At 39.1% G+C, this 15788-nt stretch overlaps 2 protein-coding genes and 1 non-coding gene across 3 annotated transcripts in view; 2 read left to right on the forward strand and 1 right to left on the reverse strand.

The window, feature by feature from the left end:
• PKD1L2 (polycystin 1 like 2) overlaps window positions 1–423 on the forward strand; it is a 112823-nt gene extending 112400 nt beyond the window's left edge. Inside the window, exon 44 of the mRNA XM_043437182.1 lies at window positions 264–423. Coding sequence (XP_043293117.1) covers window positions 264–423 — 160 coding nt within the window. The remainder of the gene's footprint in view (window positions 1–263) is intronic.
• On the forward strand, window positions 257–11929 carry GCSH (glycine cleavage system protein H). The gene is made up of 5 exons (XM_043436676.1): window positions 257–605; window positions 4041–4120; window positions 5250–5313; window positions 10356–10487; window positions 11290–11929. Exons 1-5 carry the CDS (start codon window positions 458–460, stop codon window positions 11385–11387), a joined length of 522 nt encoding a protein of 173 aa, XP_043292611.1. The 5' UTR covers window positions 257–457; the 3' UTR covers window positions 11388–11929.
• Window positions 11930–15046: 3117 nt separating this feature from the next.
• LOC122421797 lies at window positions 15047–15150 on the reverse strand. The gene has a single exon (XR_006263614.1). It is a non-coding gene; the product is annotated as a U6 spliceosomal RNA (small nuclear RNA).
• Between the last annotated feature and the right edge of the window lie 638 nt (window positions 15151–15788).

Consider the following 15788-nt stretch of genomic DNA (forward strand, 5'->3'; position numbering starts at 1 on the left):
CTTTTAACAGGACAGGGAGCACCCTGCCTTCCCGAGGACCCAAGAGCACCACTCCTGCCTGGAGCCCCTCTCACAGCCCGGGTGGGTCTTGGAGGTCACAAATGCAGACCTACAGCTTTCACTCGCCCAGAAGCACCGCCTGAACGCGTGGTTCCACCCCACTCCCGGGAAGCCCAGCCCCCGACGCCCTGCCCAACTCAGCCTGGCCCGCCTAGCCCACGAACCAGTCCCCGCCCCTCGCCACCGCCCCTTCCGGGCCTCAGGGCTTTCCGAGCGTCCACGCCCCTCCAGCTTGCGGCCCTGTCAGACCCCGCCCCTCCCGGGGCCCCGCCCCCGCGCCCCCGGTCCAGCCAGCTCGCTCCGGCTCGCTCCGGCCCGGGGCCGCCCCGCCCCGCTCCGCCCCCGCCGGCCGGGGTGCTCTAGGTGCCGCGCCGAGACCCTCTGTACCCGTGCGAACATGGCGCTGCAAGCGGTGCGGAGCGTGCGGGCCGCGGTCGGCAGCCTGCGCGCCATCTCGGCACCCAGCGCGCCCTGCTCGCCGCGGCCATGGGGACTGCGGGCGGGTGCAGTCCGGGCACTGCGCACCGGCCCTGCTCTGCTGTCGGGTAAGTGCGGGCGGGCACGTGGGCCGAGCCGGGCTGCCTTGGGGAAAGGGGCTGGGCCTTGATCCTTACCTCGGGTCCTCGGCCGCGGGCCGCCCGGGTCCAGCGAGGCGACCTCTGTGCGCGCTTTTTGTTGCTGGGATCCCGTGTTGCGGGGCCTTGCTATCTCCCTGAGCTGCTTGGACGGCCCCGCAGCCTTTGTCCTGCGTGTTGGGAGCCGGGGCGAGGGGGCGGGGAGGCTGAAGACACGCGCGGCCGCCGTGTCCGGGGTGGTTCTGGCAGGAGCGTCGGCCGCTCGCTGCTGCAGACACGAGCAAGGTCGCTGAACTCCTTCGTGACCTTAGGTTCCTCGCATTTGTGAGCATCGTGCACCCTAAGAGTGAGGACAAGTAATAGGCTTTACTTTGCTATACATATCGTCACTGTAAATTCTGAAGTAAAAGTAAAGCAAGAGCATTCATGGAAACTTAAAGAACTGGATCTAGTTTTCCCAGCTAAAGCTAGCATAATTTTGCAGACAGCTATTTCCTAAAGCAGTGCGATAAAGTCTCCCGGGTTCCACAGAGGACGTTCTGCTAAAGTCTGTATCGTCGTATATAAAGTATAGTCGTGAATGTGTGTTGGGCTGGAACGAGGCCTTACATACACGGGCTTGAAGTAACGGGGAGACTTGCCCGTACATATCTTGGCCATCTGTGCTACTTTAGCACAAGATAACGCCGAGGGAAAACTGTTGTACTTCATGCACCAATACGTGAGGCGCTCAGTGCACCTCTTCGCGAACTCCGGCTCCTTACTTACACGGAGCACAGGTCTGGTGGCTGTTGTCTCATTAAGTTCGTTGTTTTAGAAACCTGTTTGGGACTGGAAAAGTTGATAAATTTAGTTCAAAGTCAAGCATAAGGAAGCTTACTTATCTCTTCCCCACCCCCCACCCCCCACCGTAATCTCTCAGATCTGTTGGTAGTACATATCGGTACGTTACTAATTTCCATACATCAGTACATTACTAATTTGAATATAAGGGAAAAGCATTTCTCAGATATGCTTTTCAAGCATATGTTTTTTTGGTTAGTTCAGTATTACTTTTTTACATTGTCCTGTTAACTAGTTAAATATTGCCCAAGATATCAATAGCCATGATCTGGTTGAACACCTGAGTTTTCAATACTAGAGACTGAGTTCCAAATTTTGACACTTCGTCTCTATGGGATCTTGGGTGGTCACTTCTGTTTCCCTCGCTGGAAAAATGGAAATGATAATCCCTGCTTTACAGACTTGTTGGATGAAATGAAACAGTGTTTAACTGCTGTACATATAGTCTGATACATAGTACTTGATAATGTTACTTATTAAATATTAGTGTATAGAATCAAATAGAAAATTGATCAAATGTTAGTATATTTGATTCAGTGACTTTGAAAGGGGGAAAATGCAAAGTTCTCATAAATTACTCAAAACACTTTATTTTCTGGGGGCTGAAACCCATTGTTTTCAAGACTCAGAAGAAAGTAACTATTTACCTAATCTTCTGTTCACTTTTTTCCCCATTGGGCCAGGGGTTAAAGGAGAATTGTACCAATCATTGTTTTTAGCCTAAACTGAGTGGCCTGGTATAAAGACTTAATGGCCTTTCAGGCCAACAGGACCTGGGTGCATTTAGCTTAGCAATGTTGCTGCCTTTTCCTCTAAACTGTGGTTGCTCAGTTGCCAAAATTGAATGTTGAGTACTCTTGTTCCTCAAGATTATCTTTACAGTTAGGCAAGATGGCAAGACCAAGGTCAGGAAGTCTCAGAGAAGTCGTATTTATGGTTGTCCAGTCCTTTCTATAAAAAGGTGTATTAGTTTAAACTGCAGTTCTAGAGTTGTCACAGAATGTTAGGGAGAATTGAGTGCTGTAGCCAGATAACTATATACTAGATATTTTACTCAGAATCCTCTTACACTTTATTACTTCCCTCCAACTTTTGAGTGCTTACTATATGCCAAGGACAGTGTTTAGAACTGGGGCTACAAATGCAATAAACCCTGCTCTTGCTTGCTTTGTGCTTGGTCTACTCCCGGGGGAAGGTGACAGAAGGACTGTATCTGTAGCATGTTAAGTGCCGTGAATGTGTTGGTGGGAGAGGTGCAGAGTGCTGGGGGAGCAGGCTGGACAGCCCAGGAACCCAGGCTTGGAGAGCTAGATAAGGCTGCTGGCAGGAAGAGTTTCTAAGCTGAGATCTGAAAGTCAAGAAAAGGCAGTGGGGAGAGTGGGTTGCAGTCAGAACACTTAAGTACAAACAAACCTTAACCTTAGGGAAACATCAAATTGACTTGAAGCATTCAGTAATTTGAAGTGGAGCGAAGCAACTGACTTTGTGAGATTTTGCAACCTCTTCCACTGAGGAGTATGATATTCAAGTTATTTAATGATGGGGTGGAAATTAATACTTTTTATTTACATTCTGCTATGTATCAGAGCTGTGTAATCAAGAGAGTTTAATGTTTTAAGTACAGTTATCTTTTGGGTTGTGGTAAGAGTGAACTAGCAATACTTCTTTTAAAACAGTATTGAAATTAATGAGCCATTTTCATATTAATTTCTGTACTTTTGGAAAACAGCCTCACTTCAGAATGTGGTATATATTTAAGAAGATATGCTTTATAAAAAAATTTATTCTTCTAAGCAAGTACTATTAATTCCTATGTGATTTTTTTCACATCACTCAAATTTTGGTAGGTCTTTGTTCCAGGAATCCTTGAGTAGTTTGGCTATCTTTGTGTTTGAAAAGAAGCAGGTTATAAAGCCAAGGGCTAGCCTGTCCAGTGAATGTTGAGCAGAGCTTGCCTTTCTACAGGTTAATGTCGTAACTCTGAGGTGACAACTGAGTTCTGATGGTATAATTTGCTTCTCATAATGATGGTAGCCACTTTATTCAAGGGCTGACTTGAATTCAGTTAAAGTAGAATCAAGAACTTAGTCAAGTTATAATTGTTCAAGGTCAGTTTTATTCCTGACACAGCTCTACCTAAAGAGGCACATTATTTTTTAGGTTAAATCATTTATGAGCAGTCTTTATGCTCCCAAAACTTCATCACTCTTTCTTCAGAGGGACAGACTTCTTTCTGCCAGACAGACCAGTAATCGATAGGTATACATTTGAAATGTGCTCCAGTATTTGTGTGTATGATTTAGACTGAGTAATGTTCAGTACAAATAATCAAATTGCCAGAAGATCCAAAGTCATTCACATCAAGCCATCTTTGCCTAAATAATACCACTGTTGAGATGTCTCTTTTCACAAGATCTGTTTTGTCCTGGGCAGTATACTGTTGAATGACAATGTCAATAAGTCAAACAAATACTGGGAAGGCCTTGCCTTTTGATAGCATTGATATGAAAAAAAAAATGCTTTTAAAGAAGTGATGCCACTGCTTTTCTGACTTTGTTTTAGTGCGGAAATTCACAGAAAAACACGAATGGGTAACAACAGAAAACGGTGTTGGAACAGTGGGAATCAGCAATTTTGCACAGGTACTGGATTGTCTTGAAATATTTAAAACAGTCTGCCCTCACCTAAGTTGGATTGTCTTTATATTTTAAAAATTGTTTATTCTGCCCCTTAGTATCTTGGGCCCTTTAAAGGCTCTTAGAAGAACATGTTATAGGTGGAAAAAGGAAAACACAGGAAAGTGTATAGTGTTTTAAGAGATTAAAAGGTTAACAGTTAAAAAATAAATTCAAGAGAAATGTTTGTTTCACATTGGGGCAGTTAAGGAAAGCAGCAGAGCAAGCAAAAGGGCTGGAGTGTTAGTGTTTTGTGGATAATAGTGATATACACATGACCTGGGGACTTGAAGAGGGAACACCTGGAATGGCACAGATTACACAAAGATAAACTTTTTATTTAGAGTTTATCTCAACTAATTCCACTATTGCCACTGAGCCTCTAGTTTGATATTGTGTAAAGAAAACTAGAAGCCAAATAGCGATATGGATCAGTGACTTTTCAACTGGACCTCTGGGTGGGGTGGGGAGAGGAGGGGGCAGGGGATATTAACCGATGGGAGGATATGGTGTTCCTCAGAAATGCTGGGATCTCAGGTACTGAGAATCCATGACACTGTATCTTTGTGGGCATATCTGTGTACCTGAGGCCCAGTACAGAATGCTCTGTGAAATACTGTATAAATATTGTCCTCCTCTCCTCAAGTTTATGAGGGGAAATCATTTAACATGGAAAACGACATGCAAAACAATATGTGATGGATGACCTGAGTCTTACAGGGGGTTGTAACCCACTCACTTGATCAATACTGATTAGTCAGCAAATGCAGTAGGAGAAAGGTCTTCAGTAAAACTGCAGAAGTGGAGGAGCACATAGTGTGTTTGTTCTTAAAGGAGCTAGTCATCTTTTCGGGGGCATATGGTTGGTGACAAGGGTCACTGCCACATGTAGGCCAGCTGATGGCATGTTTTCTTGCAAGTCCTGAGGTAAGAATAATTTTGCATTTTTAAAGGGTTATAAGAAAAAACAGAGAATTTGACCCCTGAAGTGTAAAGTATATACTATTTGAATTAAAGGGATTAAGTGTTTGGCTTGTTCTAATTACTAGGTTTAATTTGATTTCTTAGAGATTTTTTTTGTTTTTGTTTTTTAAAGGAAGCTTTGGGAGATGTTGTTTACTGTAGTCTGCCTGAAGTTGGGACAAAGTTGAACAAACAAGGTGAGTGTTTTTCTCATCTTGGTGTGTCATGATTCATGCCATGAGTTTTCTTTATCTTGAATAATAATTTGTCTGTGTCCTATTGCCATCCCTAGCTGTAAGGAATGATGATAAGGAGAATAGTGAACATTTTCATATTTTATAATGGAAGGTAGGAGGTAGAGGGAAATGGCTCTTAGCACCATCCCTGCCACACATTGATGCATTAGTGATATAATATAGCTGAAGTCTCTTAAGTTTAAAAAATAAAATCTGTTTTTCTTTGGAGGCAGTAAAGAATATCAGAACATGAGCTCGTGAATCAGAATCTGGTTTTAAATCCAGGCCCCTCAACATATCAGCTGTGTGATTTGGGGGAAATTACTTAATGTAGATCTCATCTGTGAGTTAGCATAATAATAACTGCCTCATATAGTGGTTGTAAAGATTAAATGAAATTAGCATAATATCCAGCATAAGATTTGTTGTTGTTTAGTCACTAAGTTGTGTCCAACTCTTTTGTAACCCTTTGGACTGTGGCCCGCCAGGCTCCTCTGTCCATGGGATTTTCCAGGCAAGAATCTTGGAGTGGGTTGCCATTTTCTCCTCTTCCTGACCCAGGCATGGAACTCATGTCTCTTGCATTGGCAGGTGGATTCTTTACCACGGAGATTAGTACTTGATAAATGTCAAGCAGTGGAACCACATGTATTATTATTCATGGGCTCCTTGACATATATGACAGTGCTAGAGAATTTAAGTATCTGTTTTCTAAATATCTTTGACAATATTGACCATATCTTTTTCTGCTTAAACTTTCCCTATCACTTATCTTGTTTAAACTTTCTTTTTATCTGTACATCAGTTTTTTTATGCTTAATTTTAAAATTTACATTAATAAAAATACATTGAGTAACCTCCTTAAACTAATGAATGCTTTAAACTTTCTGCCAAAGGTGTTTTTTAAATTGATGTGAAATTTACATATGGTGAAAATGCCTAAATCTAGATCTTAACTAGATCTAGGCCTTAACTGTATAACCAAAGAGTTTTGACAAACGATAATCTCTTCTCTGATTTCTGTCACCATAGATTACTTCTGCCTATTCTTTAACTTCATTTAAAAGGAATTGGACAATATTATGCCTGGCTTCTTTTGTCTACTGTCATGAGTATGAGATATATTAAGTGCTCAGTAATTTGCTTTTTATGCCAGAGGTATCCCGTTGTGTTTGCTGAAGTGGTTATACCATTTGTATTCTCACCAACAGTATCAGAGTTCCATGTACAACATATCTCATTGTGGCTTTAACGTGCATTTCCCTAGTGACAGATTATTCACCTTTCCATGTGCTTTTTGCCACTCACATCTTTGTGAAGTCTCAAGTCTAATTTATCTTTTTTACCATTGATTTTAGGCATCTTTTATAAATTCTAGATACAAAACCTTTTTCAGATATGTATTTTATGAATATTTTGTCATATTTATGTATAAAACATTGTGTCTTCTCTAAGATATCTTTGTCTATCTTCATAGTTCCCAGGTTATATACCACAGTAACATGAGGTGCTGTGGGATATTTTTAATTTTTAACATCTGTTGGATACAGCACAAACTAACAATCAGTGAAGTTAACAATTTCAATTTTGGATCTTACTCTATTACTTTGGGTAATGTATCTTTGAAGCAAGTACTACACGTTGGTGTGGAGCATGAAGTTGGGCATTGGTTGATGTGACCTGATTCCCTGATGGAGAACTTACGCAATATGCAGCAGACACATGTATATCTGTAAATTGTAATTAAGAATGAAAATTCTATTTGTTCAATTTCTGTATTTTTTTTTAAACTGCTCAATTGTTAGGATGTAAAAACTTTCTAAGTAGTTTGGACCTGATCTCTTAATAAACTGAAATGTTAGGTATTTGTTTTGGTTTAGCGATTACCACAAAATCACCATCAAGGGCACTGTGAACTGAGAAAGGGTACGGTATGGGCAACTCAGGTCCATACCAAGGTTCACAGAGATTGAACATTTCATTATTAGGTATATTTAGCTGTGGGATTTTTCACAGATGCCTACTATCAGATGAAGTAGTTCCCTTCTATATCTAGTTTGCTGAGATTATCATTTGTGGATGTTGAATTTTTGTTGAATTTTCTCCATCTGTTGACATGATTGAAGGGTTTTTCTTGTTAATGTGATGAATGATGATTCATTTTTGAGTATTAAACATTCATTTTGACTGTTTAACCAACCTTGGATTCCTAATAGTCATTGTATAAGAATTGTTTCTTTAAAATGTACTGTTGAATTTGATTTGCTGTTTTTTACATTATGTTCATGAGAGATACTGGTATTTTCTTAAAATGGCTGTGTCAAATTTTGGAATCTGTTCTATTTGCCACATAGAATAAGTTTAGAAATTTCTAACTTATTTTCCACCTCTTTTTCTGAAAGAATGTGCATCAGTCTTGCTAGCTCTTAACCAATTTTATCAATCTCTTGAAAGAATTTCTACTATGCTAAATTTTCTACTTCATTTATTTTTTCATAGCTTTATTTTCTTCCTCCAACTTAATGTTTTCTTGCTTCTGGGAATTTGTGGATATGTTGGTTTCCATGGTTTTTCTTAAATTGACTTTTTATCTATACTGTAAAAGTCTGTCTCCCTTGAGATGAGTGGCAGCTAAAGTCTAGTTTGATTCTTTTTTGTTGTTGTTGTGCTGGGTATTCATTGCTGCAAGGGCTTTTGTCTAGTTGTGGGCAGCAGGGGCTGCTCTCTAGCTGGAGCCCACGGGCTTCTCATTCAGTGGCTTCTCTTGTTGCGAAGCATGGGCTCTAGGTGTGTGAGCTTCAGTAGTTGTGGCTCATGGGCTCAGTAGTTGCAGCACACAGGCTTAGTTGCTCCACAGCATGTGGGAGTCTTTCTGGATCAGGGATTGAACCCATGACCCCTGCACGTGGATTCTTAACCACTGGACCACCAGGGAAGTCCCTAAATATCATTTTTTAAAAATAAGAATCAAAAGTGTCATCGCTTCCTTCGAATGCTGCCTCTTCTCTATAAACTGCCTTCTTTTGTTCATTTTCTAGTATCTTTAGAAGCCAGGTCATTGATTTTAAGGTGTTATTTTTAAATAAAACCTAAAGATATTACCATTACCTCTGTTTCATTGAGTACACTAAAGGCTTTGACTGTGTGGATCATAACAAACTGTGAATAGCTCTTAAAGAGATGGTGATACCATACCATCTTATCTGTCTCCTCAGAAACCTGTATGCAGGTCAAGAAGCAACAGTTAGAACCCTGTATGGAACAACTGATTGGTTCAAGATTGAGAAAGGAGTAGGACAGGGCTGGCTACTATCACTGTTTGTCTAACCAACCTATACACTGAGCACATCATGAGAAATGCTGGGCTGGATGAGTTACAAGCTGGCATCAAGATAGGTGGGAAAGGGACTTCCCTGATGGTCTAGTGTCTAAGACTCTGTGCTCCCCAATGCAGGGGGCCTGGGTCTGATCCGTGGTCAAGTAAACTAGATCCCATATGCTACAACTAAGAGCCTGCATGCCGCAACTAAAGATCCTGTGTATCGCAACTAACACCCGGTGCAGTCAAAAAAAAAAAAAAAAAAAAGATGGGAGAAACATCAACCTCAGATATGCAGATACCACAGAATGGTATGTACCACTAAATGGCAGAAAGTAAAGAGGAACTAAAGAGCTTCTTGGTGACAGTGAAGGAGGAAAGTGAAAAAGCTGGCTTGAAGCTCAACACTGAAAACTAAGATCATGGCATCTGGTCCCATTACTTCATGTCAAATAGAAGGGGAAAAGGTGGAAGTAGTGACAGATTTCTTCTTCTTGGGCTCTAAAAATCACTGCAGATGGTGACTGCAGCCATGAAATCAGAAGACGATTGCTTCTTGGCAGGAAAGCGATGACAAACCTATACAGTGTGTTGAAAAGCTGAGTCATTACTCTGCCAAAAAAGCTCTGTACAGTCAAGGCTTCCCAGTGGTCACGTCAGGTTGTCAGAGCTGGACTGTAAAGAAGGCAGAGCGCCAGAGAATTGATGCCTTCAAACTATGGTTCTGGAGAAGGCTCCTGAAAGTCCCTTGGACAGCAAGGAGAGCAAACCAGTCAATCTTGAGGGAAATCATCAACCCTGAATACTAATTGGAAGAACTGATACTGAAGCTTCAGCTTCAGTATTTTGATCATCTGATGCAAAGAGCTGACTCATTAGAAAAGACCCTGATGCTGGGAAGGATTGAAGGCAGAAGAATAGGGTGTCAGAGGATGAGATGTCTGGATGGCATCATGGATGTAATGGACATGAAGTCGGGCAAACTTCAGAAGATGGTGAGGGACAGGGAGGCTTGGTGCACTGCAGTCCATGGGATTGCAAAGAGTCGGACATGACAGGGTGACTGAACAAAAGATATTTTTTCCTTCTAAGCACTACTTTAGCTCTACCCCCACAAACTGGTATGTTATAGTCACATTCAGTTCAGATCCATTTTAGATGGTCTTTCTTCATGTTCATTGATCCTTTCTTCTGTATCCAGTCGACTATTAGTGCCATCTAGTGAGTATTTTTAGATAGGCTTTCCAGTTCTAGAATGGCCATTTTTAAAATTATTAGTTTTTTGCAGGTATTCTCCCAAACATTCACTCACTGTGATTTTATAACAGCTATTTTGAGATTCTCTGCTAATTCCAATATGTGGCTCTGTGGAACATTTTGAGATCTTTATATTGACTACTTTTCCACTTTGGCAGGCCCATACTCAATCCTCTGACCCCTTGAGCAAATAAGACTATGGTTTTCTACTTGTGTTCTAGTTACACTGTGCTGTTTGGATGGGGCAATGTTGTCAGGCTACAGATTGTGTAAGTGAAGATCTCACATGACAAAACCTATGGTTTTATTTAAATTAAAGATCTTTAGATCTTTTTATCATGACTGTAGAGGTTCACTTTTCTCTGTTTTGTATTTTGGGATCACTAACTTTTGACATTTAATATTTTCTTTAATTTTCTCAATTTAGAGGAGTTTGGTGCTTTGGAAAGTGTGAAAGCTGCTAGTGAACTCTATTCCCCTCTATCAGGAGAAGTAACTGAAATTAATACAGCTCTAGCAGAAAATCCAGGACTTGTCAACAAGTCTTGTTATGAAGATGGTAAGTTGGAAATTTTTTTAAGGATTGTTTGCTGCAGTTAACATTTAATCTAGACTATAAAGCAATCTTTAACTGATTGTGATTTCTTTTTGTACTTCTTAGTATTATAATAGATATTCTGCTTTAAAAAGGAAAAACACAGGTTAGGTTATGTTTTAGATCTCTGTCAATAAAAGCATTGCCTAATTTTATAGGGTTCTTAGTATTGTAGTTGTAGACTCATTGTAAACATTTCAAAGTGCTTACCTCTTCAGTCATAAAGCATCTAATCACATTTTGTGATAAAGGTGGTAACAATATTTATTGCATTCAGTTTTCTGATATTTTCGTCTTCCTAATAACGTGATAAAGTAAACTAGTAGCAGTTTTTTCCCTTTCGTAGATGAAATTCTCAAAGGATTTCTTTGGTAAGGTCAAACAGCCAATAAAATGCAAAATTAGCATTAAGTTGTAGTTTTCTATTTCCTATCACCTACTTCTCTCTTCTAATGCTTTCTAATGCCATTAATTTCAGTAGTTACAGTGTTGGTATTCCTTATTTATATACCTGTATATTTGGATCCCTGTGTAAAGTTGTTAATGCTTATTAACTACAACCTAAGATTTCTTAATCTGTGATGGTACAATTTCTTCTGGTTCTTTTCAGTTATTATATGTAAGGAATATTAATTTAATTCTTAAGGTTAAAATTTATGTAAAGAATACTAGATTAATTTTGAGGCACTCAATTTAATTTTTGAATGAATTTGACTTTCTCTTTTAAAAGGTGATTTGGAATGTATGATACTTTTTTTGGTTGCAGGTTGGCTGATCAAGATGACATTCAGTAACCCTTCAGAACTAGATGAACTAATGAGTGAAGAAGCATATGAAAAATACATAAAATCTATTGAGGAATGAAAATGGAACCCCTAAATAAACTACTTTGAAACAACTTAATCTAGCATAGTTGTCTTAAATTAGTGGTGGATAGATATTTAAAAAGCAACTTTTAGCAAAAGAAACTACTTGTAACAATGTTTCCTGAAGAAAATACCCCTTAACTTTCTAATGCCTTCAGATAAACACTGTGTATCTTTTCCACAGCATCCTGTGATTTTTAGGCTAGGCTCCAGTTATAATATTCAGAATTCCTGAAATTATCTCTGATAAAACTAATTATAAAAATTATGTAATTCAAGGATAACATGGTTATCTTATACCTTATATGACATTGTTACTTGCTTACAGCTATCCTTGGATTTGGGTCAAAATGATCTTCCCACTAGAAATAACTGCCAGTGGAGAAAAGTTTGTTAGTTGTATAGTGTCCAGTGAAGAATATTACTGTCTTAATTTTGCAATATACTGTGTTTGCTGGTGCTATTTTTATACAGTGAAGCAACAGCCTTGCAGGAGAATAAACAATTTAATAATAAAATATTCAACTTCTTAATCATGTATTTTGTTCTGCTGTTAATATTTCATAGTATGTTTCCTGGTATTTATAAAGATGCTAATTTTAACTTATGGGAAGTCTTTTTTTTTTTTTTTTTTTAAGGAAATTTAAGTCGTGACAATGAGAAAGTTCCAAGAAAATGTTTCCTTTTAGTCACAAATCTGGCTTTTCTTAAGCAAAGATCTAATTGCCCAATAACATCAAGTACTATTTTTTTTTTATCATCTTTAATGTACTGAAAAAGAAATCACTGACCTTGTTTTTCTGTCATGCTAAATTAGAAGAGTGGAATAGAAACAAGAAAAGGTGAAATTGTGACCAGCCTAGCACATGACAACCTTAAGAAAGCTAAGCCACGTAAGTAATGGGAATAGAAGTGGACACAGTGAAACTTGTGTCCAACATAGTATACAGCAAGAACAAACTCTTCTATCATCTTCCCAAAACTGGAGAAGGGAAGTATTTAGGCATTACTATCTTCTGGTAAATAAAGAGCAAACACGAGAACCTAGAGTATGTAGATAGATAAGTAACATACAAGCCTTTCCTGTTCTGCAAAATGAATGCATTCTTTCCAGGACTAAGCCAGTGGCCCTATCACTGCTGAACTGTCTGTTAATAATCTGACTATTTGCTTTGGAAGTAGAAAGGGATGAGTAATAATTGCTCATCTTAGTCTAAATAAATTTTGTTTTAAAGGTGCTCTCATGTATTACCTTCTTTGTTCTTTACTATAGAGCTCGGTAGGGCATATCCATAACTACCGCCATTTCACAGATGAGGTGATGGAAAGGATAAAAGCTGGGAAGTTATGGTTAGGGTTTTCACATTTCCTGATTCACTATCAGTTCCTTAGCAAATGTATGTTACTATAAAAAGACAAGGGAATTCCCTGGAGAGCAAGTGGTTGGGACTCTCACTATGCAATGAAAGTTAGGCACTTTCATTGCTGGGGCCCAGGTTCAATCCCTGGTTGGGGAACTAAGACCACACAAGATGTGTGACATAGCCAAATATATATATATTTAAATGGGAATCTAGTCAACGCTATGGTTTTTCCAGTAGTCATGTATGGATGTAAGACTTGGACCATAAAGAAAGCTGAGTGCCGAAGAACTGTGATGTTGGAGAAGATTCTTGAGAGAGTCCCTTGGACTGCAAGGAGATCAAACCAGTCAATCCTAAAGGAAATCAGTCCTGAATATTCACTGGAAGGACTGATGCTGAAGCTCTAACACTTTAGACACATGATGCGAAGAACTGACTCACTGGAAAAAACCGTGATGCTGGGAAAGATTGAAGGCAGGAGGAGAAGGGGGCAACAGAGGATGAGATGGTTGGATGGCATCACTGACTCAAAGGACATGAGTTTGAGCAAGCTCCAAGAATTGGTGATGGGCAGGGAAGCCTGGTGTGCTGCAGTGCATGGGGTTGAAAGAGTTGGGACACAGCTGAATGACTGAACTGAATTGGGAGTCTGATGGGGGAAGGGGATCGGATCAAAGAACAACTATCACAACTTGCTCTTTCACAGTTTAGAATATAGAGCCAATTCAATCCTCTTCTCTGTTACAGTGCTGCTAAAAATAGTAGGTGTTGAATGGCTCTTCAAATGGACTAAATCAACAAAGAATTCAGTTTCTCAGACCTCATTCCTTTGAATCATTTTGGTCTTAATAGAGAAGCTTAATACATGTTTTGAATAATGCTCTCTAAATAAAACTCAAGAAATGGAACAGGAAACCCTGAGGGTTAAATTTCTTTTTTTTCATTTCCCTGAAGTTGACAGCCTTAAGTTTTAATAAAGAAACCACTAGAGGGCTCTCTATAAGCATGCTAGTATGAAAATGACGCTGGTACTTCAGATCACCGCAGCATAATCAACTTCTGAATTTTTCTGAATTTCTGCAGCTTTTGGGCTGCTAAAATGTCAAGGTACCACCCACTTTCAGGTTTTAAAAATGTGCTAAGTATATAACTGCCTTATTACTCAACAGTCACTGTATTATTTCAGAGCTAATCATACATCTGTATTTGTGGTGAACTTTTTTCTTAGCATAAACATGGTTTTACTATTGACTACTTCCTCTACCCCTTTTAAGTGGACTTTTTTTTTTAGGGTAGATTTAGGTTCAAAACTGAGCAGAAAGTTTCTGTACACCTCCTGCCACCATTTTGGTGTTTTTTAAAACACCCCTTTGCCAACTCTGAGATCTTATTCTACAAGAACTTTTGTATCTTGATTCCATTTCTACTTCGGCATTTTATAAACATGACTAGCTAAACACACTTGTCCATTTATGTTTCTGCTCAGTCATGCTATCAAACTTCTACCTGCTAAGCCTCAGTGGTGATTACAAGCCCCTTGAAAAGGGGCATGAAGGCACAATTAGTGTGAAGCACATCAGTTGCCACATCTTCCAATTTCCACATGTACTTAGGGCAACGTGTTTTCAGTCAAGACGTTTAATTAACAGTCATTTAATAAATCTTAGTTAAGACATTTGGTATACTTCCCAGAAACTGAGAATGTAGCTTTAATGACTGGGGTAACAAATCCTGCTAGTCAGGTGGTTTCAAATTTTCTGTTTTCAACAGAACTGAAGGAGGTCCTTCCTAACCCAACTGTCCACTGAAGTTAAGAGACACTGCAATGACAAAATCCCTTTCATGTGTGTCTTCCTATGAACAAGTTATTTCACTCAGCTTACAACTATGAGGAAAAATGAATAAAATTGAGACTGAATCTCTCATTCTGGTAATGTGTAATATTTGCCCATAGATAACATGAATTGATGAGAGAGGAGGAACAGCCCCATATCTCATTCTGTACACTTTCAGTAACATTATTTTGTTTACTATTTGTAAACACAAAGAATACATTCCTATTATTTGCTGAGTGAGTAGAAATAAAGGTGATTATATATCTGAAAACAAATTTAGTTGTTTTAGCTTACAGTCTTACAAAAATTTTTTAAATTTCATTTTCAAATTGTGTTGTTAGGATGAAATTATGTGGATAAAATAAAAATACAGTTATGAATTTAAGGGGAAAAATCAAAAGAAAATTTTATATTTTTCTTCCACTTTATATAGTTTTTTTCCTTTACAATTTTTTAAATAAAAAACAGGATGCTTCACAGATTTGCATGTCATCCTTGCACAGGGACCACACTAATCTCTGTATTATTCCAATTTTAGTATATGTGCTGCCAAAGTGAGCACAAAATTTTCCATTTTTTTTCATGTATTTTGATCATCTGGATGTTACAGCCTTTAACATTTATGATTGGGAACTTCTGATGTCCCAGTGGTTATCATTCTGGGCTTTCACTGCAAGGGTCCACGTTCAATCCCTGGTTTAGAGAAGTGATATTCCATGTGGGTCAGTCACATAAAAAAAATATAATTGAAAATTTTATGTTTTAACAAAAAGTGTGGAATGAGGCATGCAGTTTCACACAATTCTTAGAAGTATGCAGAAATACTACTAATTAAAGGTTATGAAACAAAAGATCCAAAAGTGCATTTTTAGGTAAAGAATACCCTAATAAGCAGTCATATTCTAGAAAAGTACGTTGTTCTAAGGTCTTAGAATGTCATATTTATGTCATAAAAATGGTCTTTCCATAGAATTGATAGGCTTTGTAATTAATATAGTGTATGTCAATCACCTTGGACTCTTGAGACCCCATGGGCTGTAGCCTGCCAGGCTCCTCTGTCCATGGAATTTTTCAAGGCAAGAATACTGGAGTCAGTTGCCATTTCCTTCTCAAAGGGATCTTACAAACCCAGGGATTGAACAGGGTCTCCTGCACTGCAGACAGAATCTTTACCATCTTAGTCACCAGGGTAGCCCAAAC

This window comes from Cervus canadensis, chromosome 18, assembly GCF_019320065.1.
Source record: "Cervus canadensis isolate Bull #8, Minnesota chromosome 18, ASM1932006v1, whole genome shotgun sequence".
Classification (NCBI taxonomy): domain Eukaryota; kingdom Metazoa; phylum Chordata; class Mammalia; order Artiodactyla; family Cervidae; genus Cervus; species Cervus canadensis.

Bases quoted from the DNA above. Each gene is read 5' to 3' on its own strand.
- GCSH (XM_043436676.1), top strand. From the start codon at position 458: ATGGCGCTGCAAGCGGTGCGGAGCGTGCGGGCCGCGGTCGGCAGCCTG. The intron at 606-4,040 runs GTAAGTGCGGGC...ACTTTGTTTTAG, and splicing joins CGGCCCTGCTCTGCTGTCGG to TGCGGAAATTCACAGAAAAA. The intron at 4,121-5,249 runs GTACTGGATTGT...TGTTTTTTAAAG, and splicing joins GAATCAGCAATTTTGCACAG to GAAGCTTTGGGAGATGTTGT.